Below are 26,112 nucleotides of genomic sequence, written 5' to 3'. Positions count from 1 at the left end.
CCTCTGACCAGTCTGCCTCTGACCATCTGCCTCTGACCAGTCTGCCTCTGAGCAGTGTGCCTCTGACCAGTCTGCCTCTGACCAGTGTGCCTCTGACCAGTCTACCTCTGACCATCTGCCTCTGACCAGTCTGCCTCTGACCAGTCTGCCTCTGACCATCTACCTCTGATCAGTGTGCCTCTGACCAGTCTGCCTCTGACCAGTGTGCCTCTGACCAGTCTACCTCTGACCATCTGCCTCTGACCATCTGCCTCTGACCAGTGTGCCTCTGACCAGTCTACCTCTGACCATCTGCCTCTGACCAGTGTGCCTCTGACCAGTCTGCCTCTGACCATCTACCTCTGATCAGTGTGCCTCTGACCAGTCTGCCTCTGACCAGTCTGCCTCTGACCATCTGCCTCTGACCAGTGTGCCTCTGACCAGTCTGCCTCTGAGCAGTGTGCCTCTGACCAGTGTGCCTCTGACCAGTGTGCCTCTGACCAGTCTGCCTCTGACCAGTGTGCCTCTGACCAGTCTGCCTCTGACCAGTGTGCCTCTGACCAGTCTACCTCTGACCACCTGCCTCTGACCATCTACCTCTGACCAGTCTGCCTCTGACCAGTGTGCATCGGACTCTCTGCCAGGGTGGTGCTGAGGGGAACTCTGTGACATAGTGGTGCTGAGGGTGACTCTGTGCCAGGGTGGTGCTGAGGGTGACTCTGTGCCATGCTGGTGCTGAGGGTGACTCTGTGCCAGGGTGGTGCTGAGGGTGACTCTGTGCCATGCAGGTGCTGAGGGTGACTCTGTGCCATGCTGGTGCTGAGGGTGACTCTGTGCCAGGGTGGTGCTGAGGGTGACTCTGTGCCAGGGTGGTGCTGAGGGTGACTCTGTGCCATGCTGGTGCTGAGGGTGACTCTGTGCCAGGGTGGTGCTGAGGGTGACTCTGTGCCAGGGTGGTGCTGAGGGTGACTCTGTGCCATGCTGGTGCTGAGGGTGACTCTGTGCCAGGGTGGTGCTGAGGGGAACTCTGTGCCATGCTGGTGCTGAGGGTGACTCTGTGCCATGCTGGTGCTGAGGGTGATTCTGTGCCAGGGTGGTGCTGAGGGTGACTCTGTGCCATGGGGGTGCTGAGGGTGATTCTGTGCCATGGGGGTGCTGAGGGTGACTCTGTGCCATGCAGGTGCTGAGGGTGACTCTGTGCCATGCTGGTGCTGAGGCTGACTCTGTGCCATGGGGGTGCTGAGGGTGACTCTGTGCCATGCAGGTGCTGAGGGTGACTCTGTGCCATGCTGGTGCTGAGGCTGACTCTGTGCCATGGGGGTGCTGAGGGTGACTCTGTGCCATGCAGGTGCTGAGGGTGACTCTGTGCCATGCAGGTGCTGAGGGTGACTCTGTGCCAGGGTGGTGCTGAGGGTGACTCTGTGCCAGGGTGGTGCTGAGGCTGACTCTGTGCCATGGGGGTGCTGAGGGTGACTCTGTTCCAGGGTGGTGCTGAGGCTGACTCTGTGCCATGCTGGTGCTGAGGGTGACTCTGTGCCATGCTGGTGCTGAGGGTGACTCTGTGCCATGGGGGTGCTGAGGGTGACTCTGTGCCATGGGGGTGCTGAGGGTGACTCTGTGCCATGCAGGTGCTGAGGGTGATTCTGTGCCATGGGGGTGCTGAGGGTGACTCTGTGCCATGCAGGTGCTGAGGGTGACTCTGTGCCATGGGGGTGCTGAGGGTGACTCTGTGCCATGCAGGTGCTGAGGCTGACTCTGTGCCATGCTGGTGCTGAGGGTGACTCTGTGCCATGGGGGTGCTGAGGGTGACTCTGTGCCATGGTGGTGCTGAGGCTGACTCTGTGCCAGGGTGGTGCTGAGGGTGACTCTGTGCCATGGTGGTGCTGAGGGTGACTCTGTGCCATGCAGGTGCTGAGGGTGACTCTGTGCCAGGGTGGAGCTGAGGATGACTCTGTGCCATGCTGGTGCTGAGGGGGACTCTGTGCCAGGGTGGTGCTGAGGGTGACTCTGTGCCATGCTGGTGCTGAGGGGAACTCTGTGCCATGCTGGTGCTGAGGGTGACTCTGTGCCAGGGTGGTGCTGAGGCTGACTCTGTGCCATGCAGGTGCTGAGGGTGACTCTGTGCCATGGTGGTGCTGAGGCTGACTCTGTGCCAGGGTGGTGCTGAGGGTGACTCTGTGCCATGGGGGTGCTGAGGGTGACTCTGTGCCATGCTGGTGCTGAGGGTGACTCTGTGCCAGGGTGGTGCTGAGGGTGACTCTGTGCCATGGTGGTGCTGAGGCTGACTCTGTGCCATGCAGGTGCTGAGGGTGACTCTGTGCCATGCAGGTGCTGAGGGTGACTCTGTGCCATGGTGGTGCTGAGGGTGACTCTGTGCCATGGTGGTGCTGAGGCTGACTCTGTGCCATGGTGGTGCTGAGGGTGACTCTGTGCCATGCAGGTGCTGAGGGTGACTCTGTGCCATGCTGGTGCTGAGGGTGACTCTGTGCCATGGGGATGCTGAGGGTGACTCTGTGCCATGGTGGTGCTGAGGGTGACTCTGTGCCATGGTGGTGCTGAGGGTGACTCTGTGCCATGCTGGTGCTGAGGGTGACTCTGTGCCAGGGTGGTGCTGAGGGTGACTCTGTGCCATGCTGGTGCTGAGGCTGACTCTGTGCCAGGGTGGTGCTGAGGCTGACTCTGTGCCATGCTGGTGCTGAGGCTGACTCTGTGCCATGCAGGTGCTGAGGGTGACTCTGTGCCATGGGGGTGCTGAGGGTGACTCTGTGCCATGCTGGTGCTGAGGGTGACTCTGTGCCATGCTGGTGCTGAGGGTGACTCTGTGCCAGGGTGGTGCTGAGGGTGACTCTGTGCCAGGGTGGTGCTGAGGCTGACTCTGTGCCATGGGGGTGCTGAGGCTGACTCTGTGCCAGGGTGGTGCTGAGGGTGACTCTGTGCCATGCAGGTGCTGAGGGTGACTCTGTGCCAGGGTGGTGCTGAGGGTGACTCTGTGCCATGCTGCTGCTGAGGGTGACTATGTGCCAGGGTGGTGCTGAGGGTGACTCTGTGCCATGCTGGTGCTGAGGGTGACTCTGTGCCATGGGGGTGCTGAGGGTGACTCTGTGCCATGCTGGTGCTGAGGGTGACTCTGTGCCATGCAGGTGCTGAGGCTGACTCTGTGCCATGGTGGTGCTGAGGCTGACTCTGTGCCATGGTGGTGCTGAGGCTGACTCTGTGCCAGGGTGGTGCTGAGGGTGACTCTGTGCCATGGGGGTGCTGAGGGTGACTCTGTGCCATGCTGGTGCTGAGGGTGACTCTGTGCCAGGGTGGTGCTGAGGGTGACTCTGTGCCAGGGTGGTGCTGAGGGTGACTCTGTGCCATGCTGGTGCTGAGGGTGACTCTGTGCCATGCAGGTGCTGAGGGTGACTCTGTGCCATGGGGGTGCTGAGGGTGACTCTGTGCCAGGGTGGTGCTGAGGGTGACTCTGTGCCATGCAGGTGCTGAGGGTGACTCTGTGCCATGGGGGTGCTGAGGGTGACTCTGTGCCATGCAGGTGCTGAGGGTGACTCTGTGCCATGGGGGTGCTGAGGCTGACTCTGTGCCAGGGTGGTGCTGAGGGTGACTCTGTGCCATGCAGGTGCTGAGGGTGACTCTGTGCCAGGGTGGTGCTGAGGGTGACTCTGTGCCATGCTGCTGCTGAGGGTGACTATGTGCCAGGGTGGTGCTGAGGGTGACTCTGTGCCATGCTGGTGCTGAGGGTGACTCTGTGCCAGGGTGGTGCTGAGGGTGACTCTGTGCCATGCAGGTGCTGAGGGTGACTCTGTGCCATGGGGGTGCTGAGGGTGACTCTGTGCCATGGTGGTGCTGAGGGTGACTCTGTGCCAGGGTGGTGCTGAGGGTGACTCTGTGCCATGCAGGTGCTGAGGCTGACTCTGTGCCAGGGTGGTGCTGAGGCTGACTCTGTGCCAGGGTGGTGCTGAGGGTGACTCTGTGCCATGGGGGTGCTGAGGGTGACTCTGTGCCATGCTGGTGCTGAGGGTGACTCTGTGCCAGGGTGGTGCTGAGGGTGACTCTGTGCCAGGGTGGTGCTGAGGGTGACTCTGTGCCATGCTGGTGCTGAGGGTGACTCTGTGCCATGCAGGTGCTGAGGGTGACTCTGTGCCATGGGGGTGCTGAGGGTGACTCTGTGCCAGGGTGGTGCTGAGGGTGACTCTGTGCCATGCTGGTGCTGAGGGTGACTCTGTGCCAGGGTGGTGCTGAGGGTGACTCTGTGCCATGCTGGTGCTGAGGGGGACTCTGTGCCATGCTGGTGCTGAGGCTGACTCTGTGCCATGCAGGTGCTGAGGGTGACTCTGTTCCAGGGTGGTGCTGAGGGTGACTCTGTGCCATGGGGGTGCTGAGGGTGACTCTGTGCCATGGTGGTGCTGAGGGTGACTCTGTGCCAGGGTGGTGCTGAGGGTGACTCTGTGCCATGCAGGTGCTGAGGGTGACTCTGTGCCATGGGGGTGCTGAGGGTGACTCTGTGCCAGGGTGGTGCTGAGGCTGACTCTGTGCCATGGGGGTACTGAGGGTGACTCTGTGCCAGGGTGGTGCTGAGGCTGACTCTGTGCCATGCAGGTGCTGAGGGTGACTCTGTGCCATGGGGGTGCTGAGGGTGACTCTGTGCCATGCTGGTGCTGAGGGTGACTCTGTGCCATGGTGGTGCTGAGGCTGACTCTGTGCCAGGGTGGTGCTGAGGGTGACTCTGTGCCAGGGTGGTGCTGAGGGTGACTCTGTGCCATGGGGGTGCTGAGGGTGACTCTGTGCCATGCTGGTGCTGAGGGTGACTCTGTGCCAGGGTGGTGCTGAGGGTGACTCTGTGCCATGCTGGTGCTGAGGGTGACTCTGTGCCAGGGTGGTGCTGAGGGTGACTCTGTGCCATGCAGGTGCTGAGGGTGACTCTGTTCCAGGGTGGTGCTGAGGGTGACTCTGTGCCATGGGGGTGCTGAGGGTGACTCTGTGCCATGGTGGTGCTGAGGGTGACTCTGTGCCATGGGGGTGCTGAGGGTGACTCTGTGCCAGGGTGGTGCTGAGGCTGACTCTGTGCCATGCAGGTGCTGAGGGTGACTCTGTGCCATGGGGGTGCTGAGGGTGACTCTGTGCCATGCTGGTGCTGAGGGTGACTCTGTGCCATGGTGGTGCTGAGGCTGACTCTGTGCCAGGGTGGTGCTGAGGGTGACTCTGTGCCAGGGTGGTGCTGAGGGTGACTCTGTGCCATGGTGGTGCTGAGGGTGACTCTGTGCCAGGGTGGTGCTGAGGGTGACTCTGTGCCATGCAGGTGCTGAGGGTGACTCTGTGCCATGCTGGTGCTGAGGGTGACTCTGTGCCAGGGTGGTGCTGAGGGTGACTCTGTGCCATGCAGGTGCTGAGGGTGACTCTGTGCCATGGGGGTGCTGAGGCTGACTCTGTGCCAGGGTGGTGCTGAGGGTGACTCTGTGCCATGCAGGTGCTGAGGGTGACTCTGTGCCAGGGTGGTGCTGAGGGTGACTCTGTGCCATGCTGCTGCTGAGGGTGACTATGTGCCAGGGTGGTGCTGAGGGTGACTCTGTGCCATGGTGGTGCTGAGGGTGACTCTGTGCCAGGGTGGTGCTGAGGGTGACTCTGTGCCAGGGTGGTGCTGAGGGTGACTCTGTGCCATGCTGGTGCTGAGGGTGACTCTGTGCCAGGGTGGTGCTGAGGGTGACTCTGTGCCATGCTGGTGCTGAGGGTGACTCTGTGCCATGGGGGTGCTGAGGGTGACTCTGTGCCATGCTGGTGCTGAGGGTGACTCTGTGCCATGGGGGTGCTGAGGGTGACTCTGTGCCATGGTGGTGCTGAGGCTGACTCTGTGCCAGGGTGGTGCTGAGGGTGACTCTGTGCCATGGGGGTGCTGAGGGTGACTCTGTGCCATGCTGGTGCTGAGGGTGACTCTGTGCCAGGGTGGTGCTGAGGGTGACTCTGTGCCATGCTGGTGCTGAGGGTGACTCTGTGCCAGGGTGGTGCTGAGGGTGACTCTGTGCCATGCTGGTGCTGAGGCTGACTCTGTGCCATGGGGGTGCTGAGGGTGACTCTGTGCCAGGGTGGTGCTGAGGGTGACTCTGTGCCAGGGTGGTGCTGGGGGCAGCTCTGTGCCAGGGTGGTGCTGGGGGCAGCTCTGTGTTGCGGCGGTTGGCCATGCCTGTGTCATTCCTCTCCTGGTGTCAGCAGCGCCGTGGGTTGTGTCAATGGATTTCAGTGCAGTGTGGAAAGGAAAAGCAGAATTCATTCTGAACTATTGCATAGGAGAGATTGCTGCTGCTGAGGCCACACCTGGAGCCCTGTGTCCAGTTCTGGGCTCCTCAGGTTAGGAAAGATGTTGAGCTGCTGGAAGGTGTCCAGAGAAGGGCAAGAAAGCTGGGGAGGGGTCTGGAGCACAGCCCTGTGAGGAGAGGCTGAGGGAGCTGGGGTTGCTTAGCCTGGAGAAGAGGAGGCTCAGGAGAGACCTTCTTGCTCTCTCCAACTCCCTGAAGGGAGGTTGTAGCCAGGTGGGGGTTGGTCTCTTCTCCCAGCCACCCAGCACCAGAACAAGAGGACACAGTCTCAAGCTGTGCCAGGGGAGGTTTAGGCTGGAGGTGAGGAGAAAGTTCTTCCCAGCAAGAGAGATTGGCCATTGGGATGTGCTGCCCAGGGAGGTGGTGGAGTCCCCATCCCTGGAGGTGTTCAAGAAATGCTTGGATGTGGCACTTGGAGCCATGGTTTAGTTGTCAGATGGTGTTTGGTGTTTGGTCATAGGTTGGACTTGATGCTCTCTGATGTCTTTTCCAGCCTGGTTGAGTCTCTGGGTCTATGATGAGGCTGCTGGTGCCTGAACATTGTGGGGACCTTTCCTCTGATCTCCTCTCTGCTCCCTTCATGCCTTGAAGGGAGACAGAGTTGCTTCTGCTTGGCCTTGGCTGTATTGTTTTGGTGAAGTCTAGCATCTCCTTTCTCCCAGCTGCTTCCTGCCTTTTGGGCAGGGCCTGTGGGGGCAGAGGGAGCGATGCACCAGGGGGGTCCTGTGCTGGTTGTTACTGTAGCTCCCGGGGATGTTGCACCTCTCCCTTGTAGCCCATTGCAGAGCGTAGTTTGCCTCTGAGCACCGCAGCCCTTTGCCTCCAGCTGAGCCGGGCTGGCGATCTTCCTGCTGGGGGAGGGAGCTTGCAGCCCAGCAGCCTCTGCCTGTTGTGCCTCTCTCTGCAGACTGTCTCTTACACCCAGTTCCTGTTCCCCACCAACGCCCTGGGCGCCCGGCGCAACACCATCGACTCCACCTCCTCCTTCGCCCAGTTCCGCACCGCCAGCCACCGCAGCCTCTCCCTGGCCAGGGCCAGCAGCACCCAGGGCAGCATCGACGCAGGTAACTCCCCAAGCAGCCTGCCTCTGACACCCTCCACCTCTGTGGGAGCCTGAGCTCGCCTCACTGGCACTGACTTCACTCACAGTCCTGTGCTCTCAGTGAGCTGCATGAGCCCTGACTTGCAGAGGCTCTTTGCCTGCAGGTCCTCAGCTGCTCTCAAGGAGTAGCTGAGCCTCCTCCCTGCAGGTAGGTGTGGGCAAGGAGAGTTGCTTTCTCTTTGCTCTCTGGTTTGCTCTGGACTTCTGGCTGCACACTTCTGCACCCAGAGCAGCACAGGGAGGGGATTCTGCCCCTCTGCTCTGCTCTGCTCTGCTCAGAGCCCACCTGCAGCACTGCCTCCAGCTCTGGGGCCCCCAGCACAAGAAGGACCTGGAGCTGCTGGAGAGGCTTCAGAGGAGTCCATGAAGATGAACAGAGGTTGCAGAGCCTCCCCTGTGGGGACAGGCTGAGAGAGTTGGGGCTGCTCAGCCTGGAGAAGGGAAGGCTGCAGGGACACCTCAGAGCATCCTTCCAGGACCTGAAGGGGCTCCAGGAGAGCTGGGGAGGGACTTGTGACAAGGGCTGGGAGTGATAGAATGAGGGGGAATGGATTGAAGGCGGCAGAGGGGGAAGAAATTCTTCACAGTGAGGGTGGTGAGACACTGGCACAGGCTGCCCAGGGAGGCTGTGGCTGCCTCCTCCCTGGAGGTGTTCCAGGCCAGGCTGGATGAGGCCTTGAGCAAGCTGGGCTGGTGGGAGGTGTCCCTGCCCATGGCAGGGGGTTGGAACTGGATGAGCTTTGAGGTCCCTTCCAACCCCAGCCCATGCTCTGGATCTGTGGATAAGATCTAGTCTCAAGCTGTGGGTGGATCAGAGCTCATTCCCTGTTTAGCAGAGCTGGCTGCTGGGTGATGGAAAGTTCACAAGGCTGCTGGTGGTACTGGCAGCCCCTGATGGCACTTGGCATGCCTCCTGCTGTCACCAGCATTGTTTCTTCCTCCTGCTCATCATTGCCTCCCTTCCTTTGCTATGGAATATTTGCATTGGCAGCAGAGTAGTCAGAGGCTGCAGGGGCAGCTCACACTGCTGACCTGTCTGAGGCTGCAGAGGGGCTGTGTTGACAGGAGCAGGCACCAAGCCCAAGCCCAAGCACTAAATGCTGGAAATATTGCCTCATCTTAAAGCAAACAAATCAAAACATCTTCATAGACCAGATGGAAGCTTCTTGCCAGGAGGGAAAGTCATTTCTAGCCTTCTGCAGTGCTCCAAGCCCTGAATTCACTTGTGGCAGGTAGCTGAGGGGCTGCAGGGCCTCTGTGGCTTTGCAGATTGTGTTTGTGGTGAAATAGGGAAATACTCAGGGGTTGAGTTTGGGGCACCTGAGAGCAGCCTTCTGCTGTCTGAAGGCAGCTACAGGAGAGCTGCAGAAGGACTTTTGACAGAGGCCTGGAGTGACAGGACAGGAGGTGATGGCTTCAAACTGGAAGAAGCTGGATTTAGATCATAGAATCATAGAGTCAATAAGGTTGGAAAAGACCTCAGAGCTCAGCAAGTCCAACCTGTCACCCAACACCTCCTGACAACTAAACCATGGCTCCAAGTGCCACATCCAATCCCCTCTGGAACCCCTCCAGGGATGGGGACTCCACCACCTCCCTGGGCAGCACATCCCAATGGCCAATTACTCTTGCTGGGAAGAAGTTCTTCCTCACCTCCAGCCTAAAGCAGCAGAGATCAAGGGCCTTCAAAACCCACCTTTGCAGCTGTGGGTTTGTGTCTGGGTGCTGAAGCCATGGGCTGGCTTCCTTCTTCCCTGAGCATGGCAGAGGTGACAGCAGGGCTGGGGTCCAGTGTACAGCAGCCACCCCTGTGGGCAAAGGGCTGCTCAAGTACTTTCTCCTCACCTCCAGCCTAAACCTCCCCTGGCACAGCTTGAGACTGTGTCCTCTTGTTCTGGTGCTGGGTGCCTGAGGGTAGAGACCAACCCCCACCTGGTGGATGAGGCATTAGGAAGCAATTCTTGCCCATGAGGGTGGTGAGGCACTGGAACAGGTTGCCCAGAGAAGCTGTGGAGGCTCCAAGCCTGGAATCCTTTCCATGTAAACATAAGGACAAACTTTGTCACTGTGAGGGTGACAGAGCCCAGGAGCAGGCTGCCCAGGGAGGTTGTGGAGTCTCCTTCTCTGGGAGTTCTGGGGCTCTCTGTTCAAGAAGGACCTCAGGGAACTGGCTGAGAGAGTCCAGCACAGAGCCACAGAGCTGCTGCAGGCAGTGGAACATCTCCCTGTGAGCACAGCTGAGGGAGCTGGGGCTTGGAGCTTGGAGCAGAGGAGCCTGAGGGCTGCCCTCATTGCTGGGGATAAAGATGTGCAGGGCTGGAGCCAGGCTCTGCTCAGGGATGGCCAAGCACAGCACAAGGGGCACTGCGGGCAAGCTGGAGCAGAGGAGGTGCCAGGGGAACAGGAGGGAAAACTTTGTCCCTGTGAGGGTGCTGAGCCCTGGAGCAGGCTTTCCAAACCCACCTGGATTCATTCCTGTGTGCCCTGCCCTGGGTGATGCTGCTCTGGCAGAGGGCTTGGAATCAATGATCTCTCAAGGTCCCTTCCAACCCCTGTGTTCAAAACCAGGTTGGATGAGGCCTTGAGCAGCCTGGGCTGGTGGGAGGTGTCCCTGCCCCTGGCAGGGGCATGGAGCTGGATGCTATTTGTGCTCCCTTCCAACCCAAACCATTCCATGGCTTTCTGATTATCTGTGAACACATTTGCCCCTCCTCTGAAGTCCAGAGGCTTCTTGATGTCACCAGTTCCTGCCTTCTATTTCCCCTTGTTTTCTAGGTAGTGACCTGGGAGACTTTGTTGAGTACGACCCCAACCTTTTAGATGATCCCCAGTGGCCATGTGGCAAACACAAGAGGGTTTTGATCTTCCCTTCATACATGGTGAGTGATGTGCACAGCGCAGTGCGGCGCTGGCAGCGCTGGGGTGGCAGCACTTGGAAGGGCAAGCTTACACCGGGCTGTGTATGAAGAAGACCATTAATTACTGGTACTCTTCTCACTAGGATTGTGTTTAATCTGCTAATAAAGAGCTGCTGGGGAATGCTTTGTTCTGACTGACAGCTGTGTGGCAGGGCATGTAACAACAGCCTGGTGGAGGTATTGCCCAAGTGAAGGCTTTCATTCACTGCTGTCTTTCATCCGTGCTGCAGATGAAAGGCCTCTCAGAACAATGCCTTCATTCTCTTGCATCCAGGGGAAAATTTATACTTCCCCTAATTGGCATCTATTAAAAACCAGGAGGATGCTCATTAGGGCTCCTCTGAAGTCACAAAGCTGCATTGTCTTCTGATGCTTATCACTCATCCCTTGGAACAGCCCTTGGGTGTCTGGTGGAGCCTTTGTTTCCCAGGTCTTTGTTTCCCCATGGCCTAGTCCTTCCTTTCCTTGCACAACTACAAGCACAGCCTCTGTGCTTTTCACTCTATCCATGCAAACACATCACTGCTCCTCCTTCTGACCTCTGACTCCCTGGGTCCTCTGCTGAGAGACTTCTGGAGCCTTTCTGCAGCTGCACTCTACCTGTAGGCTTTGCAGGACTGCTGCAAGGTGGCTCTGAGTTAGGCACCCAAAGGAGGAGCAGGCAGCAGGGAAAAGTTGGGTTGGGATGGTTTGATTTGGGATGGGATGGTTTGGTTTGGGATGGTTTGGTATGGTTTGATTTGGTTTGGTTTGATTTGATATGGTTTGATTTGATCTCGTTTAGTTTGATTTGATTTGGTTTGGTTTGGTTTGATTTGGTTTAGTTTGGTTTGATTTGATTTGGTTTAGTTTGGTTTGATTTGATTTGGTTTAGTTTGGTGTGGTTTGGTTTGGTTTGGTTTAGTTTGATTTGATTTGGTTTAGTTTGGTTTGATTTGATTTGGTTTAGTTTGATTTGGTTTAGTTTGGTTTGATTTGATTTGGTTTAGCTTGATTTGATTTGGTTTAGTTTGGTTTGGTTTGGTTTGGTTTAGTTTGATTTGATTTGGTTTGGTTTGGTTTGATTTGATTTGGTTTGGTTTGGTTTGGTTGTTATCTAAAGTGGTGACTTAGTCCTCTTACCTATATACAAGGGTGTGGAGAAGAGGGCTGGGGAGGAGCAGCTGAGGGAGCTGGGGGTGTTGAGTGTGGAGAAGAGGAGGCTGAGGGAGACCTCATTGCTCTCTGCAGCTCCCTGAGAGGAGGCTGCAGTGAGGTGGGGGTTGGGCTCTGCTCCCTAGTCTCAGGTGACAGAAGGAGAGGGACAGGCCTGGAATTGTGCCAGGGGAGGGTTGGATTGGAGATGAGGCAAAATGTCTTTGCTGCCAGAGTGGTCAGGGCTTGGCAGAGGCTGCCCAGGGAGGTGGTGGAGTCCCCATCCCTGGAGGTGTTCCAGAGAGCTGTGGCCATGGCACTTGGGGCCAGGGTTTGGTGGCCATGGTGGGGCTGGGTTGAGGTTGGACTGGAGGATCGCAGAGGGCCAGCCCAAACAATCCAGTGGTTCTATGCCTTCAAACCTTGAGGTCTGAAGTGTTCTCCCTTAGCTTGGGAGAGGAGCTGCTGTTTAAGACGTTGCTACTGTATGCCGAGGTGCAGCCCTTGCAGTTTTTCTGCCCCCCAGCCCTGGCCTTTATTTGATTGAGATGCTCTTGGGTGCTCCTACTTCAAAGGAAAAGGATGTGAAGTGTTTCATGTAGATTGAAGCTTCTCTCCTTGCTGGCAGGAGCATCCTGACTGTGGCAGAGGGAGACTTAACTGAGCTCTGAGGCTGTGTTTGTGCTAAGCCTGCAAATGAGAGCTTCGGTCTGTCCCCTGCTCGCTCTCAGCCACTTTGGCTTTTGGTGTGGGCAAGGTAGTTTTTGGCTGCCAGCCCACAAAGTGTCAGCCTTCCATAGCAGCTCCATCTGGGTGAGGAAATACTTGTTAGGTTTTGATTTGCCTGTTGTCATGGGCAGGGAGCTGCCTGCCCTCAGAGACCTTGCAGAGCAGCACCCAAAGGGAGCGCAGCTTTAGCAGTCACTGCTGGGTTCCTGCCCTTCCTCAGGGTGCAGATGTGCACCAGGCACTCTGAGTCCTCCAGGACCACCTCAGACCTTTTCAGCTTGGTGTTGAGATGGACATGGTTGGGTGAGTCAAAACAGGGCAGCCAGGGTAGTGGCCAACAAGTCCAATGGTATCCTGGGGTGTATTGGAGGGAAGTTGGTTAGTAGGTCAGAGTGGCTCTCCTCCTCCTCTACTCTGCCCTGCTGAGGCCACATCTGGAATATTGTGTCCAGTTCTGGGCCTCTCTATTCAAGAAGGACCTCAGGGAACTGGCTGAGAGAGTCCAGCACAGAGCCACAGAGCTGCTGCAGGCAGTGGAACATCTCCCTGTGAGCCCAGGCTGAGGGAGCTGGGGCTTGGAGCAGAGGAGCTGAGGGCTGCCCTCATTGCTGGGGATAAAGATGTGCAGGGCTGGAGCCAGGCTCTGCTCAGGGATGGCCAAGCACAGCACAAGGGGCACTGGGGGTAAGCTGGAGCAGAGGAGGTGCCAGGGGAACAGAGGGGAAACTTTGTCCCTGTGAGGGTGCTGAGCCCTGGAGCAGGCTGTCCAGAGAGGTTGTGGAGTCTGCTCTGGAGACTTTCCAACCCCACCTGGATGTGTTCCTGTGTGCCCTGCCCTGGGTGACCCTGCTCTGGCAGGGGGGTTGGGCTGGATGCTCTCCAGAGGTCCCTTCCAAGCCCTGATGTTCTGTGCCAGCATCCTGCATGGGAGGTGTCCACCCAAGAGTGAGCTTTTGATGCCCTTCTTCGCCTCATGCTGCTTAACCACAGCTTTTGGAGGTCCATAACAGTAATCCTACTGCAAAAAGGAGAGGAGCCAGCTGGGGACTTGCAGCTTGACCAGAGGTATGGCAAGACATTTGGAAAGTGAGAAATGGTCTCCAAGGGCACGGAAGGAAAGGTTGTGCCAGAGTGTCCTGGGAGCTTGCAGGTTAAAGAGGATAAGGAAGGAAGGTTTGTGCCTTCCTTGGGCTGCCCAGAGAGGTGCTGGAGTCTCCATCTCTGGAGACACTCCAACCCCACCTGGATGTGTTCCTGTGTGACCTTCTCCAGGTGACCCTGCCTCGACAGGGGGGTTGGATTCAGGGGTCTGCAGAGGTCTCTTCCAAGCCCTGCCCTGCTCTGGTTGTGGCACTGTGTGCATCAGACTGGGCAGGGTAGGTGCAGGGGCACACTGACTGCAGGAAGCTGCACTGGCACCCATGTTAGACCTGCCTGACTCAGCTGGCATCCCCCCTCCCTGCAGCTCACAGCAGTGGGAACAGGACCATTATGGGCTGTAATTTCAAGGCATTTTCTTTGCCAAAGACAAAATCGACCTCTGCTGCAATTAAAGCAAATCATCGGTGACAGACCTGGGGGCTTCTGTGACTGGGCCCAGCCATCCTGGCAGTGGCAGCCCCCTGCCTGCTAAGTGAGCCCTGTCTAGAGCTGCTGTGCTCAGGCTGGAGCCAGTCTCTGGTGCTGAGCAGAGCGCAGCTGTAATTAACAGCTGTAATGAACTGCCTCCTGTGAGCGCCAGAGCAGCTCTGATGGCAGTGTTGAACCTTCTGCTTTGTGTGGAGAGCTCCAGCTTGTAATTAAAGTTGGGTTCCTTGGCCAGCATTTAGCAGTGATGCTTGGCAGCTGCAGGCCTGGGGATGTGCCTCCCTGCACTGCCCCTGCACTCCCTCACTGAAGGTGTGTGGCAGGAATGGGCCCAGGGGGGTGTGGGGCACAGTTGTAGGCAGGGATGTGCCTCCTGGCAGCCTGGCTCCTGCTCTGCAGGGCAGGGTTTCTCCACTGATCAAACTGCAGAGTTGTAGACACACAAAAGCTTTGGGTTGCAAAAGCCCTTTCAGCTCCCCCAGCCCAACCATCCTCTAACCCTGCCAGGGTTGGGGCTGAGCCACGGCCCTCAGCATCACATCTCTGCCTCTCTGAAACACCTCCAGGCATGGGGATTCAACCACCTCCCTGGGCAGCCTGTGCCAGGCTTGGAGAACCTCAGCTATGTTGAGATCTGTGTGAATGCTGCATCAGTAAACACCACAGACTTGATCACACAGCCACAGAATAGATCTGGTTGGAAGAGAGCTCCAGGCTCAGCCAGCCCAGCCCTCCACCCAGCCCTGCAGGGGCAGCACCAAACCATGTCCCTAAGCCCCAGGGCCACAGCTGCTGGAACACCCCCAGGGATGGGGACTCCAGCACTGCCCTGGGCAGCTTCTTCCAATGGCTGAGATCCCTTCCAGGGCAGAAATAGTTCCTGAGCTCCAGCCTGAGCCTCCCCTGGGGCAGCTTGGAGCCATTGCCTCTGCTCCTGTCCCTTGCCACCAAGGAGCAGAGGCTGCCCCCTCCTCACTCCAACCTCCCTTCAGGGAGCTGCAGAGAGCAGTGAGATCTCCTTCAGCCTCCTCTTGTCCAGCCTGAACACCCCCAGCTCCCTCAGCCCCTCCTCACAGGACATGTGCTCCAGGCCCTATCTTGAGGCCTGATGGACAGAATGTGTGGTCCAGCTTGGATTTTACTGCCAATAACAAGCAGCTAGCCCTCAACAAGCACTTCCTCCACCTCTGTGGGAGCCTGAGCTCGTCTCACTGGCACTGACTTCACCGTCCTGTGCTCTCAGTGAGCTGCATGAGCCCTGACTTGCAGAGGCTGTTTGCCTGCAGGTCCTCAGCTGCTCTCAAGGAGTAGCTGAGCCTCCTCCCTGCAGGTAGGTGTGGGCAAGGAGAGTTGCTTTCTCTTTGCTCTCTGGTTTGCTCTGGACTTCTGGCTGCACACTTCTGCACCCAGAGCAGCACAGGGAGGGGATTCTGCCTCTCTGCTCTCCTGAGACCCCACCTACAGCACTGCCTCCAGCTCTGGGGCCCCCAGCACAAGAAGGACCTGGAGCTGCTGGAGAGGCTCCAGAGGAGGCCACAAAGATGATCAGAGGTTGCAGAACCTCCCCTGTGGGGACAGGCTGAGAGAGTTGGGGCTGCTCAGCCTGGAGAAGAGAAGGCTGCAGGGACACCTCAGAGCATCCTCAGAGCAACCTGAAGGGGCTCCAGGAGAGCTGGGGAGGGACTTGTGACAAGGGCTGGGAGTGCCAGAATGAGGAGCAACAGATTGAGGATGGCAGAGGGGAGATTTAGGCTGCAGATTAGGAAGAAATTCTTTCCAGTGAGGGTTGGGATGATTCTGAAGCAGCAGCTTCAGTACTTTGCCAGCACCAGCTCCACAGCTCCTAGGAACTGTGTTGGTCCTCTTTAAATCCTGCTTCACTTTGTGGTGCTTCATGGGAGAGGCTGCAGACTCCACTGCAGTGTGAACAGAGAGGTACAAAAATGCCCTGCTGGGGGCAGGGGGAGGGAAGCACCATGTCCTGGTTGACAGATGTCTTCCTGGCTGGTGCTGCCAAAACAGCAATTCCTGCAGATCCCTAAACCCCTCTGGAATGGGAGCTTGCTCTGCCAGGCAGAGCACTCCTTCCTCTTCCAGAGCCTCCTGGGGACCACTGCACCTCCAGGCTCAGCACTGCCTCCCTGAGCTCCTCCAGCAGAGGCTGCCCCCTGCCGTGCAGAGCCGGGCAGCTCCCTGAACAGGCCTGAGGCTGACCTTGCACTCCTGCCTGTTAGGAGCACAGAGACACAGGAGCCTGTGAGCTGCCTGCTCTGCAGTGCAGCCAGAGCAGGAAGGGCCAGCTGATGGACTCATGGAGTCTTTCTGGGGGGAATGCACCTTGCAGACCACCAAGTCCAACCCTTCACCCAGCACTGCCAGCTCACCACTAAGCCACAGCACCAGCTTTGCAACCCTTCTAGGGATGGGGGCTCCACCAGTGCCCTGGGCAGCCTGTCCCAGGGCATGACAGCCCCCAAGGAACCTTGTTCCTCATGTCCGTGTTCCTCATGTCCATAGAATCACAGAACTGTCAGGGTTGGAAGGGAGCTCAAGGATCAGCCAGTTCCAACCTCACACTACAGCAAGTTGCCCACAGCCACATCCAGCCTGGCTGCAAACACCTCCAGGCATGAGGCTGCCACCACCTCCCTGGGCAACCTGTGCCAGGCTCTCACCACCCTCATGGGGAACAACTTCTTCCTCACATCCAAGCTGAATCTCCCCACTTCTACTTTTGCTCCACACCCCCCAGTCCTTCACTCCCTGACACCCTCAAAAGTTCCTCCCCAGCCTTCTTGGAGCCCCCTGCAGATCCTGGAAGGCCACAATTAGGTCTCCTGGGAGCCTTCTCCTCTCCAGCCTGCACAACCCCAACTCTCTCAGGCTGTCTCCAGAGCAGAGCAGCTCCAGCCCTCTGCTCCTCCTCCTGGCCCTTCTCTGGACACCCACTGCAACATCCATGTTCCTCATGTCTCTGTTCTTCATGTCCATGTTCCTCATGTCAGCAGCACCTTGACTTAGAGTCACCCCCCTCTGGTACCATCCCTGCAGCAGGCACCTGCCTGTGCCCAAGGGATGCTCTTGGAACCTGCTTTGGGTGCTGAAGTGCAGTGCCTGGGTGATGTCCCCACGAGCTGCCATCTCCCCAGCACTAATCAGAAGCAGGTCACACAGGCCTGCAGTGCTTCTCCAGCCAGCTGGCTGGCAGCCTGCCCTTGCCAGGGCTGCTGCAGAGCACAGCCAGGCTGCAGCTCTCCAGTGTGGCTTCCAACTGCTCCCTGCCCTGCCCCTGCAGCCTCCCAGCAGCCCTGCATGATGACACAGCACATTCTGGCCCTGCTCTGCCTTGCAGCAGGAGCAGCAAGGTCAGGAGCACTGTGCTGCAGTGTCCCTCAGTGCCATCACCCTGCTCTGCAGGCCACTTCCTGAGCTGGAAATTCAGCATCTCCAAACAGCCCTTTTTTTACCTTCTTCTTGTCTTCTTTCTTTTCCCCCCCCTATTTTTTCTTTCTTTTCCTTTTTTTCCCCCTTTTTTGTTCTCCTTTTTTCCTTCTTTTTTCCCTTTTCCTGTTCTTTTTTCTTTTTCTTTCCTTTTTTCTTTTTTCCTTTTTTTCCCTTTTTTGTTCTTTTTTCCTTCTTTTTTCCTTCTTTTCTCCCCTTTTTTCTTTTTTCCTTTCCTTTTCCCCCCTTTTTTGTTCTCTTTTTTCCTTTTTCCCTTCTTTTTTATTTTTCTTTCCTTTTTTTTCCTTTTTTCCCTTTTTTGTTCTCATTTTTTCCTTCTTTTTTCCTTTTTCCCTTCTTTTTTCTTTTTCTTTCCTTTTTTTTTTCCTTTTCCCTTTTTTGTTCTCATTTTTTCCTTTTTTCCTTTTTCCCTTCTTTTTTCTTTTTCTTTCCTTTTTTATTTTTTCCTTTTTTCCCCTTTTTTGTTCTTTCTCCTTCTTTTTCCCTTTTCCCTTCTTTTTTCTATTTTCCTTTTTTTCTTTGTTCCTTTTTTCCCTCTTTTTTGTTCTCCTTTTTCCCTTCTGTTTTCCCTTTTTCCCCCTTCTTTTTTCTTTTTCTTTCCTTTTTTCCCCCTATTTGTTCTCTTTTTTCCTTCTTTTTTCTCCTCTTTTTTCCTTCTTTTTCTTTCCTTATTTTTTCCTTTTTTTCTTCTTTTTTGGTTCTCCTTTTTTCCTTCTTTTCCCCCCTTTTTCCTTCTTTTTTCTTTTTCTTTCCCTTTTTCCTTTTTTCCTTTTTCCTTTTTTCTTTTTTTATCTTTTAATTTTTTTCTTCTTTATTCCTTTTTCTGCTTTTTTCTTTTTTCCTTTTTCCTTCTTTTTTCCCTTTTTTCTTTTTTTTCTTTTTTCCTTTTTTTTTCCTTTTTTTTTTCTTTTCTTCTTTCCTTTTTTTCCCCCCTTTTTCTTTCCCTTTTTTTTTTCTTTCCCTTTTTTTTTTTCTTTCCCTTTTTTGTTTCTTCTTTTCCTTTCTTTTCTTTTCTCAGCTGCTGACCTTCTCCTGCAGAGCCTCGGGGAGCAGAGGATCACAGTGGGGGCAAAGGGTTGTGTTTGAAGCCTGATGCTGTGTTTGGCTGAGAACCCCAAGGAGCACATCTTTGATAACAGTGACACAGGGAATTAATTCAGGTTGATTTGAGTGTGTTAACCCTGTAAAAGAAACTGGCAGCCTTCCAGGGGCTGTAGTTCAAAGAGGCACTTTTGAGATTATTTGCTTGGTGAACTCCTGAATCTTTCAGGCTCCAATCCCTGAACAGGAATAACTCTGAACAGGAGGCAGCTTCTGCTGCCTTTACCTGCACTGTTGAGGCTGTTGTAGTCTAAAGAAGGAAGCTCTCACCTTTTCCACCACTGCTCCAGCAGGATTGGCTGAGTTTAGAGCCAGCTGAAGATGAGCCAGGGGGTGCCCAGGTGGCCAGCAGGAGCAGGGCAGGGATTGTGCCCTGTACTGGGCACTGCTGAGGCCACAGCTTCAGTGCTAGGTTCAGTTTTGGGCCTCTCACTCCAAGGAGGACGTTGAGAGGCTGGAGCAGGTCCAGAGAAGGGCAACCATGCTGGGGAAGGGTCTGGAGAAGAGGGCTGGGGAGGAGCCCCAGCTGTGATGTGACAGAGGGTTCCTAAGGTGTCTGATTAGAAACAGATACAGGAGGGGTACTGGTGAGGTTCTGGTGCCCCCAGCAAAGGACATGGAACTGTTGGAGAGGGTCCAGAGGAGGCCACCAAGATAATCAGAGGGCTGGAGAACCTCCTGTGTGGGGACAGGCTGGGAGAGTTGGGGCTGTTCAGCCTGGAGAAGGGAAGGCTCTGGGGAGACCTTAGAGCAACCTTCCAGTGCCTGAAGGGGCTCCAGGAGAGCTGGGGAGGGACTTTGGATAAGGGCTGGGAGTGCCAGGATGAGGACAATGGCTTTGAGCTGGGAGAGGGCAGATTGAGACTGGAGATGAGGAAGAAATTCTTTGGAGTGTGGGTGGTGAGGCACTGGCACAGGTTGCCCTCTCTGCTGGGCATGGTCCCACAGGCACATCTCTGCAGGTCCCAGCTGAGCAGCCACTGCTCAGAGCCAGCTGGGAAGAACAAAATCAAGGGGGGTGTGGGAATAAACAAGTGGCCCAGTTCCTGTTCTGGAGAATAAGGGCAGGTAGCTGAGCTCTCCAGCATGGCTCTGCCAAGATGAGCCGATGTGCTCAGTCAGCCCTGCTGCTGTCAGCCTGCTAGAGGGACCCAGGCAGCACACAGCAGCTTGCAGCTGGATTTCATTCTGGTGTCTCACAGCTGCTGTTGTCTGGCAGGAAGCAGCAGTACTGGGGGCTGGGGGGAGGAGATTCTTATCAACAGGGTAAAACTGACAAATCCCCAAGGTGCCAGACAGCTCCACCCCCTGCCCATGGCCAGTGTGAAGCCATGGGCTGCTTCTCCAGCCTCTGAGTGCTTTAAGTAGAACGATTTAAAAAGAGCTTTTCTCCTTCTAAGGAGGATCTGCCTCAGTTCTGGAGAATCTCCCCAGGGCTGGAGGTGTCCCAGGGGAGACAGAGGCTGGCTGCAGAAGGGAGACTTTCCAGCCCCACCTGGCTGTGTTCCTGTGTGACCTGTGCTTTGGCAGAGGGTTGGACCCCATGATCTCCAGAGGTCCCTTCCAACCCCTGACATCCTCTGGTCTGTGATCCTGTGCTCCTGTGGTCGCCCCAAACCTCAGGCCACTTGTTCTGAGGGAGCAGTCACCAGGGCTTGCCTCAATGCAGACTGAATTCTCCTCCCTGCTGCAAGCCCTGGGACCAGCTGGCTCCTGTCTGCTGTCTGTGGAGGATTAAGTGCTGCTGGTAGTTACAGACCCCAAGAGTGACTCTCTCTTGGCCATGTGTTCCAGACCACAGTCATAGACTACGTGAAGCCATCAGATCTCAAGAAGGACATGAATGAGACCTTTAAGGAGAAGTTCCCTCACATCAAGCTCACCCTCAGTAAGATAAGAAGGTATGTTGGCAAGCTTGGGAAGGCTGCAGCATGCCACAGCTGCCTCCCCTGGCAGTGCAGTTGCTCTTGTGCAAGGGGGGTGGGGGAGAGCACAGCACTGAGGGATCTTGCAGGAGCAGTGGCCAGCAGAGATGCAGGTTGCTTGGATGGGGGGACTGAGTGCAGAAGCCCAGGGGCAAACAGACATGGGCAAGCACCTGCTGGGCAGGGGTCAAATGTGGCATCTAATGGGGTGGGAATGCGAGCTGGGCATGCACTGTGCTGAAAGAGCCAGAGCAAGGACACCACCCTGGCACTCACTGTGAAGAGGCTGAGGAAAGAGGAATGCTGACCTTGGTGCCTTGGCACAGCCAGGGGCAAAACAAGTGTCAGCAGCAGGGCTGCAGTGCTGGATCACTGCTCCCAGCGCAGCGCAGAGCTTCACTGGAGCAGTGAGCAGGCCAAGGGCTGAGGTGCCAGAAGGGTGCTGAGTTCCCTTGCTGTGCAGCCAGGCAGTGCTGCGGTGCATGGGAGGCCTGCCCAGCCCAGGCTGCAGACATCAGGGGTGTTGAGGCTGCTGTTAGCACATCAGCTGCAGCTGAAGGCTCCTGCTGGAGCAGAGCTGCTAAACATGTCAGAGCTCTTCAGCTGCTTTGGAGCCTGACACAGCTACCTGCGGGGGGGAGGCTGGGGGCCTGTGACACGTGTCCCCAGGACACAGCACAGAGACAGCTGCCCAGGAAGTGCAGCTCCCTTGTCCCCTGTGTCTGACTAGGCAGCATGCCTGGCAGGGTGAGGCCAGGCAGGGTTCAGAGCGCAGCTCAGGGCCTCCTTGTCTGCTCTCTCTCCTCAGCCTGAAGAGGGAGATGCGGAAGCTGGCGCAAGAGGAGTGTGGCTTCGAGGAGCCCACGGTGGCCATGGCCTTTGTCTACTTTGAGAAGCTGGCCCTCAAGGGGAAGCTGAACAAGCAGAACAGAAAGCTTTGTGCTGGAGCCTGTGTCCTCTTAGCAGCCAAAATTGGCAGTGACCTCAGAAAGCACGAAGTCAAGCATCTGATAGATGTACGTATGCACAGGCCTGTACCTGCCCCTGCACCAGCTGCAGCTGTCCCCCTGCACCAGCTGCAGCTGCCCCCCTGCACCACCTGTCCCCCTGCACCAGCTGCAGCTGCCCCCCTGCACCAGCTGCCGCTGCCCCCTGCACCAGCTGCAGCTGCCCCCCTGCACCAGCTGCCCTCTGCACCAGCTGCCGCTGCCCCCTGCACCAGCTGCAGCTGCCCCCCTGCACCAGCTGCCCCCTGCACCAGCTGCCCCCCTGCACCAGCTGCCCCCCCGCACCAGCTGCCCCCCCGCACCAGCTGCCCCCCTGCACCAGCTGCCGCTGCCCCCCTGCACCAGCTGCCCCCTGCACCAGCTGCCCCCCTGCACCAGCTGCCCCCCTGCAACAGCTGCCGCTGCCCCCTGCAACAGCTGCCCCCTGCAACAGCTGCCCCCCTGCAACAGCTGCCCCCCTGCACCAGCTGCCCCTGCCCCCTGCACCAGCTGCCCCCCTGCACCAGCTGCCGCTGCCCCCTGCACCAGCTGCCCCCTGCACCAGCTGCCGCTGCCCCCTGCACCAGCTGCCCCCCTGCACCAGCTGCCGCTGCCCCCTGCACCAGCTGCAGCTGCCCCCCCGCACCAGCTGCAGCTGCCCCCCTGCACCAGCTGCCCCCTGCACCAGCTGCCGCTGCCCCTGCACCAGCTGCCCCCTGCACCAGCTGCCGCTGCCCCCTGCACCAGCTGCCCCCTGCACCAGCTGCCCCCTGCACCAGCTGCCCCCCTGCACCAGCTGCCGCTGCCCCCTGCACCAGCTGCCCCCTGCACCACCTGCCCCCCTGCACCACCTGCCCCCCTGCACCAGCTGCAGCTGCCCCCCCGCACCAGCTGCCCCCCCGCACCAGCTGCCCCCCCGCACCAGCTGCCCCCCCGCACCAGCTGCCGCTGCCCCTGCACCAGCTGCCTCCCTGCACCAGCTGCCCCCTGCACCAGCTGCCCCCTGCACCAGCTGCCACTGCCCCCTGCACCAGCTGCCCCCTGCACCAGCTGCCGCTGCCCCCTGCACCAGCTGCCCCCTGCACCAGCTGCAGCTGCCCCCCTGCACCAGCTGCAGCTGCCCCCCTGCACCACCTGTCCCCCTGCACCAGCTGCAGCTGCCCCCCTGCACCACCTGTCCCCCTGCACCAGCTGCAGCTGCCCCCCTGCACCACCTGCCCCCCTGCACCAGCTGCCGCTGCCCCCCTGCACCAGCTGCCGCTGCCCCCCTGCACCAGCTGCCCCCTGCACCAGCTGCCCCCCTGCACCAGCTGCCCCCTGCACCAGCTGCCGCTGCCCCCTGCACCAGCTGCACCCTGCCCCTGCACCAGCTGCAGCTGCCCCCCTGCACCAGCTGCACCAGCTGCCCCCCTGCACCAGCTGCCCCCCCCGCACCAGCTGCCGCTGCCCCCCCCGCACCAGCTGCCCCCCCGCACCAGCTGCCCCCTGCACCAGCTGCCAGGGTCTGTGTGCTGCCTGAGCCTGCTGCTGGCTGCCCACACTCCTCCAGGGTGCCAGCTGGAGGCCGTTGTTGGTTGCACCTCTGTGTGGTGATCAATGGGAAGCTTGGTTGCTGGGATCAAAGGCCCTGGTGTCAGATGCTGTGTGGTCTGGGAGGTCCCTGAGCACCCTTCTGTCAGTGCAGCTCCAAAGCTAATGCTCAGGAAATCCATTTGGCTGTTTCTGCTTTCAAGAGTGTCAGCAATCAGTACACTGGCACAGGCTGCCCAGGGAGGCTGTGGCTGCCTCCTCCCTGGAGCTGTTCAAGGCCAGGCTGGATGAGGCCTTGAGCAAGCTGGGCTGGTGGAAGTGTCCCTGCCTGTGGCAGGGGCTGGAACTGGATGAGCTTTGAGGTCCCTTCCAGCCCAACCCATTCATGAATGTATGATTCCCTGATGACCTCCCAGCTCTAACCACCAGCCCCTGTAGAGCACTGTTGGTCACAGTCTCATGAACTTGCTCCCTGTTCCCTCCCAGGGGTGTTCAAGGCCAGGCTGGATGAGGCCTTGAGCAGCTGTGTCCAGTTGAGAGGTGTCCCTGCCCATGGCAGGGAGCTTGGAGCTCTTCCATGAGTAAGGACTCCTCTCTGGGAGGTGAATGCAGATGCTAGCTTCAGGAGGGGTCTAAGAGACTACCAAGTTTGTGTTCCCTTCAGTTGAGCTCTGAGGCAAGGAAACCTAACCAAGTGTTCCCACTGGAACCCCTCACCCCAGCTGGTTTTCTGCAGAGTAAGGTCTCCCACCCACTCCACGGGGAAGGGGCAACAGGGGAGGGTCACTGCACAGCCCTTTGCAAGCACCAAGATGCCAACCTGGCTGACTGCCTCAGAAAGTGAGGCAGGCAGCCTTAGCTTGGCCACAACCAGCTCCCCCAGTTCAAGGGACACAGGGGCTTGGCTGGGGGCAGGGCTCATGCCCTTGTGCCACAGTGCCAGGGATGAGCCAACACTGAGTGTGTTAGAAAGCCCTCTGAGTAACCAGAAAACCCCCAGTGGGAGCTGGGGCCTCTCTTGGCACCCTGAAACACTGCACCATCTTTAAGAGGTTGTGACCTCTTCAGCAGGCCCAGTGAGTGGAGAAGCAGCAAGCCAGGGAGAGCCTAAGGAGAGGCTGAGGGGCAGAAACACCTCTGAGCAGCTGGAGACAGGCAGCCACATCCAGTGAAAACAGCAGAGCAGCTGGCAGGGTTGGTAAGGGACAGCAGAAAGCCAGCTGTGAAACCCTTCACATCCCTCCTGAGGCTGGTGGGTTCCATGGCTCACTGCTCCTGAGGGTGCTGCCTCTGAGGTATTGAGATCAAATGTACCTGGCTGCAGCAGAAACAATCCCCCCAGCAGGGTGCTGAAAGGGGAAGTGGGGATGTCAGGTAGGGCAGGGAAGCTGTGGGCAGTCAGCTGGAGGATGGCATGGCAGTGCAGAGGGGAACTCAGTGTTTGCATCACACCAGCACTTCCCTCTTCCTGTGTGGTGATCACTGTGATCCTCCATCTGCTGGAGGTGGGGGGAGTGGAGAGCACAGCAGGATGAGCAGCACAGCAGGATGAGCAGCACAGCAGGATGAGCAGCACAGCAGGAGCAGCACAGCAGGATGAGCAGCACAGCAGGATGAGCTTTGTAAGCTCAGCTTCACAAGAAGGGGTCAGAGCAACATGGACTCCCAGAATGGGTTGGGTTGGAAGGGACCTCAAGGCTCATCCAGTTCCAACCCCCTGCCATGGGCAGGGACACCTCACACTACAGCAGGTTGCTCAAGGTCCTGTCCAACCTGGCCTTGAACACCTCCAGGGAAGGGAACGTCCACAGCCTCCCTGGGCAGCCTGTGCCAGAGTCTCACCACCCTCACTGTGAAGAATTTCTTCCTCATCTCCAGTCTCAGTCTCCCCTCTTCCACCTTCAATCCATTGTCCCTCACCCTGTCACTCCCAGCCCCTGTCACAAGTCCCTCCCCAGCTCTCCTGGAGCCCCTCAGGTACTGGAAGGTTGCTCTAAGTTCTCCCCAGAGCCTTCTCTTCTGCAGGCTGCACAGCCCCAACTCTCTCAGCCTGTCCCCACAGGGGAGGTTCTGCAGCCCTCTGTTCATCTTTGTAGCCTCCTCTGGACCCACTCCAGCAGCTCCAGGTCCTTGTTGTACTGGGGGCCCCAGAGCTGGAGGCAGTGCTGGAGGTGGTCAGAGCAGAGCAGAGGGGCAGAATCCCCTCCCTGTGCTGCTGCTCTCCCTGCTCTGGCTGCAGCTCAGCACTCAGCCTTGAACACCTCCAGGGAGGAGGCAGCCACAGCCTCCCTGGGCAACCTGTGCCAGAGTCTCACCACCCTCACTGCAAAGAATTTCTTCCTCATCCTCAGTCTCAATCTGCCCTCTGCCACCTTCAATCCATTGTCCCTCACCCTGTCACTCCCAGCCCCTGTCACAAGTCCCTCCCCAGCTCCCCTGCAGCCCCTCCAGGCCCTGGAGTGAGCAGATCCAGTTGCTCCTGCTCCCATTCCCTGACGCCGGAGCTGCGCCGGCGGGGCAGGGCAGAGGTTTTAGTGCCAGCAGCAGGCATGCTGTGAATTGTGCCAGCTGCAGGGAAGCCCTGGGAGGGCAAATCTTGGTGCCCAAGGCCTGACTCTGTGTCACTTGCTGCCTTGGTTGCAGAAACTGGAAGAGAAGTTCCGGCTGAACAGGAGGGAGCTGATCGCCTTCGAGTTCCCGGTGCTGGTGGCCTTGGAGTTCGCCCTGCACCTCCCCGAGCACGAGGTGATGCCACACTACAGACGCCTGGTGCAGAACTCCTAGCACTGGCTGCCCTGCAGGGAAGGGCTCCTGACTGTTCCCACCTGGCTCTCTGCAGCCACCCTTACTACTGGAAATGCAAAAGCAGCCTCCCCACGCTTCCCCCTGCGCCCCACCAGGCTGTGCCCGGCGCCAGGCGGGGAGCGCCTCGGCCTGGGCAGGCGCTGGCGGCGGTGTCTGAGGGCTGGTGGTGAGTGGTTCCCGTGCTGAGGCTGGGTGGTGGCTGACCCCTGCCTGTGGGGAGCTCCAGCTGGAAAAGTGGGCAAGGATCTGAAGGGCGGGCTCCGTGTGACCGCCCCCTGCCCTTCTTCATCATCGTCACCCAAGCCCTGGCGGCGGCCCGCCGGAGTGCATTCTCATAGAGCTCCTTCTACAGACCTGCTGCAACTTCCCAGAGGACTTCTCCCCGTGAGAGAAAGCCACACAAAGCTTTTAAAGAGGACATCTTCACTGTGTCCAACAGAATGTGCCAATCTATTTTTGTATCAGCAACTGAAAGTGCACTTTTTGCTGTGGGGTGGTGCGTGTGCGTGTCCGTGCCTGCGCCTGCGTGCGTGTGCGTGTGTGTGT

General features: G+C 57.9%; 1 protein-coding gene across 1 annotated transcript in view; it reads left to right on the top strand.

Moving 5' to 3' along the window:
* Window positions 1-25,640, top strand: part of CABLES1 (Cdk5 and Abl enzyme substrate 1) — a 105,011-nt gene extending 79,371 nt beyond the window's left edge. Inside the window, exons 6-10 of the mRNA XM_054180207.1 lie at window positions 7,195-7,351; window positions 10,165-10,268; window positions 20,115-20,221; window positions 21,054-21,261; window positions 25,405-25,640. Coding sequence (XP_054036182.1) covers window positions 7,195-7,351; window positions 10,165-10,268; window positions 20,115-20,221; window positions 21,054-21,261; window positions 25,405-25,545 — 717 coding nt within the window. The 3' untranslated portion in view covers window positions 25,546-25,640. The remainder of the gene's footprint in view (window positions 1-7,194; window positions 7,352-10,164; window positions 10,269-20,114; window positions 20,222-21,053; window positions 21,262-25,404) is intronic.
* Window positions 25,641-26,112: the final 472 nt, after the last annotated feature.

This window comes from Dryobates pubescens, chromosome 3 (genome assembly GCF_014839835.1).
Source record: "Dryobates pubescens isolate bDryPub1 chromosome 3, bDryPub1.pri, whole genome shotgun sequence".
NCBI lineage: Eukaryota > Metazoa > Chordata > Aves > Piciformes > Picidae > Dryobates > Dryobates pubescens.
The sequence above is the reverse complement of the archived record's forward strand: the minus strand, read 5'-3'. Positions and strand labels throughout refer to the sequence as shown.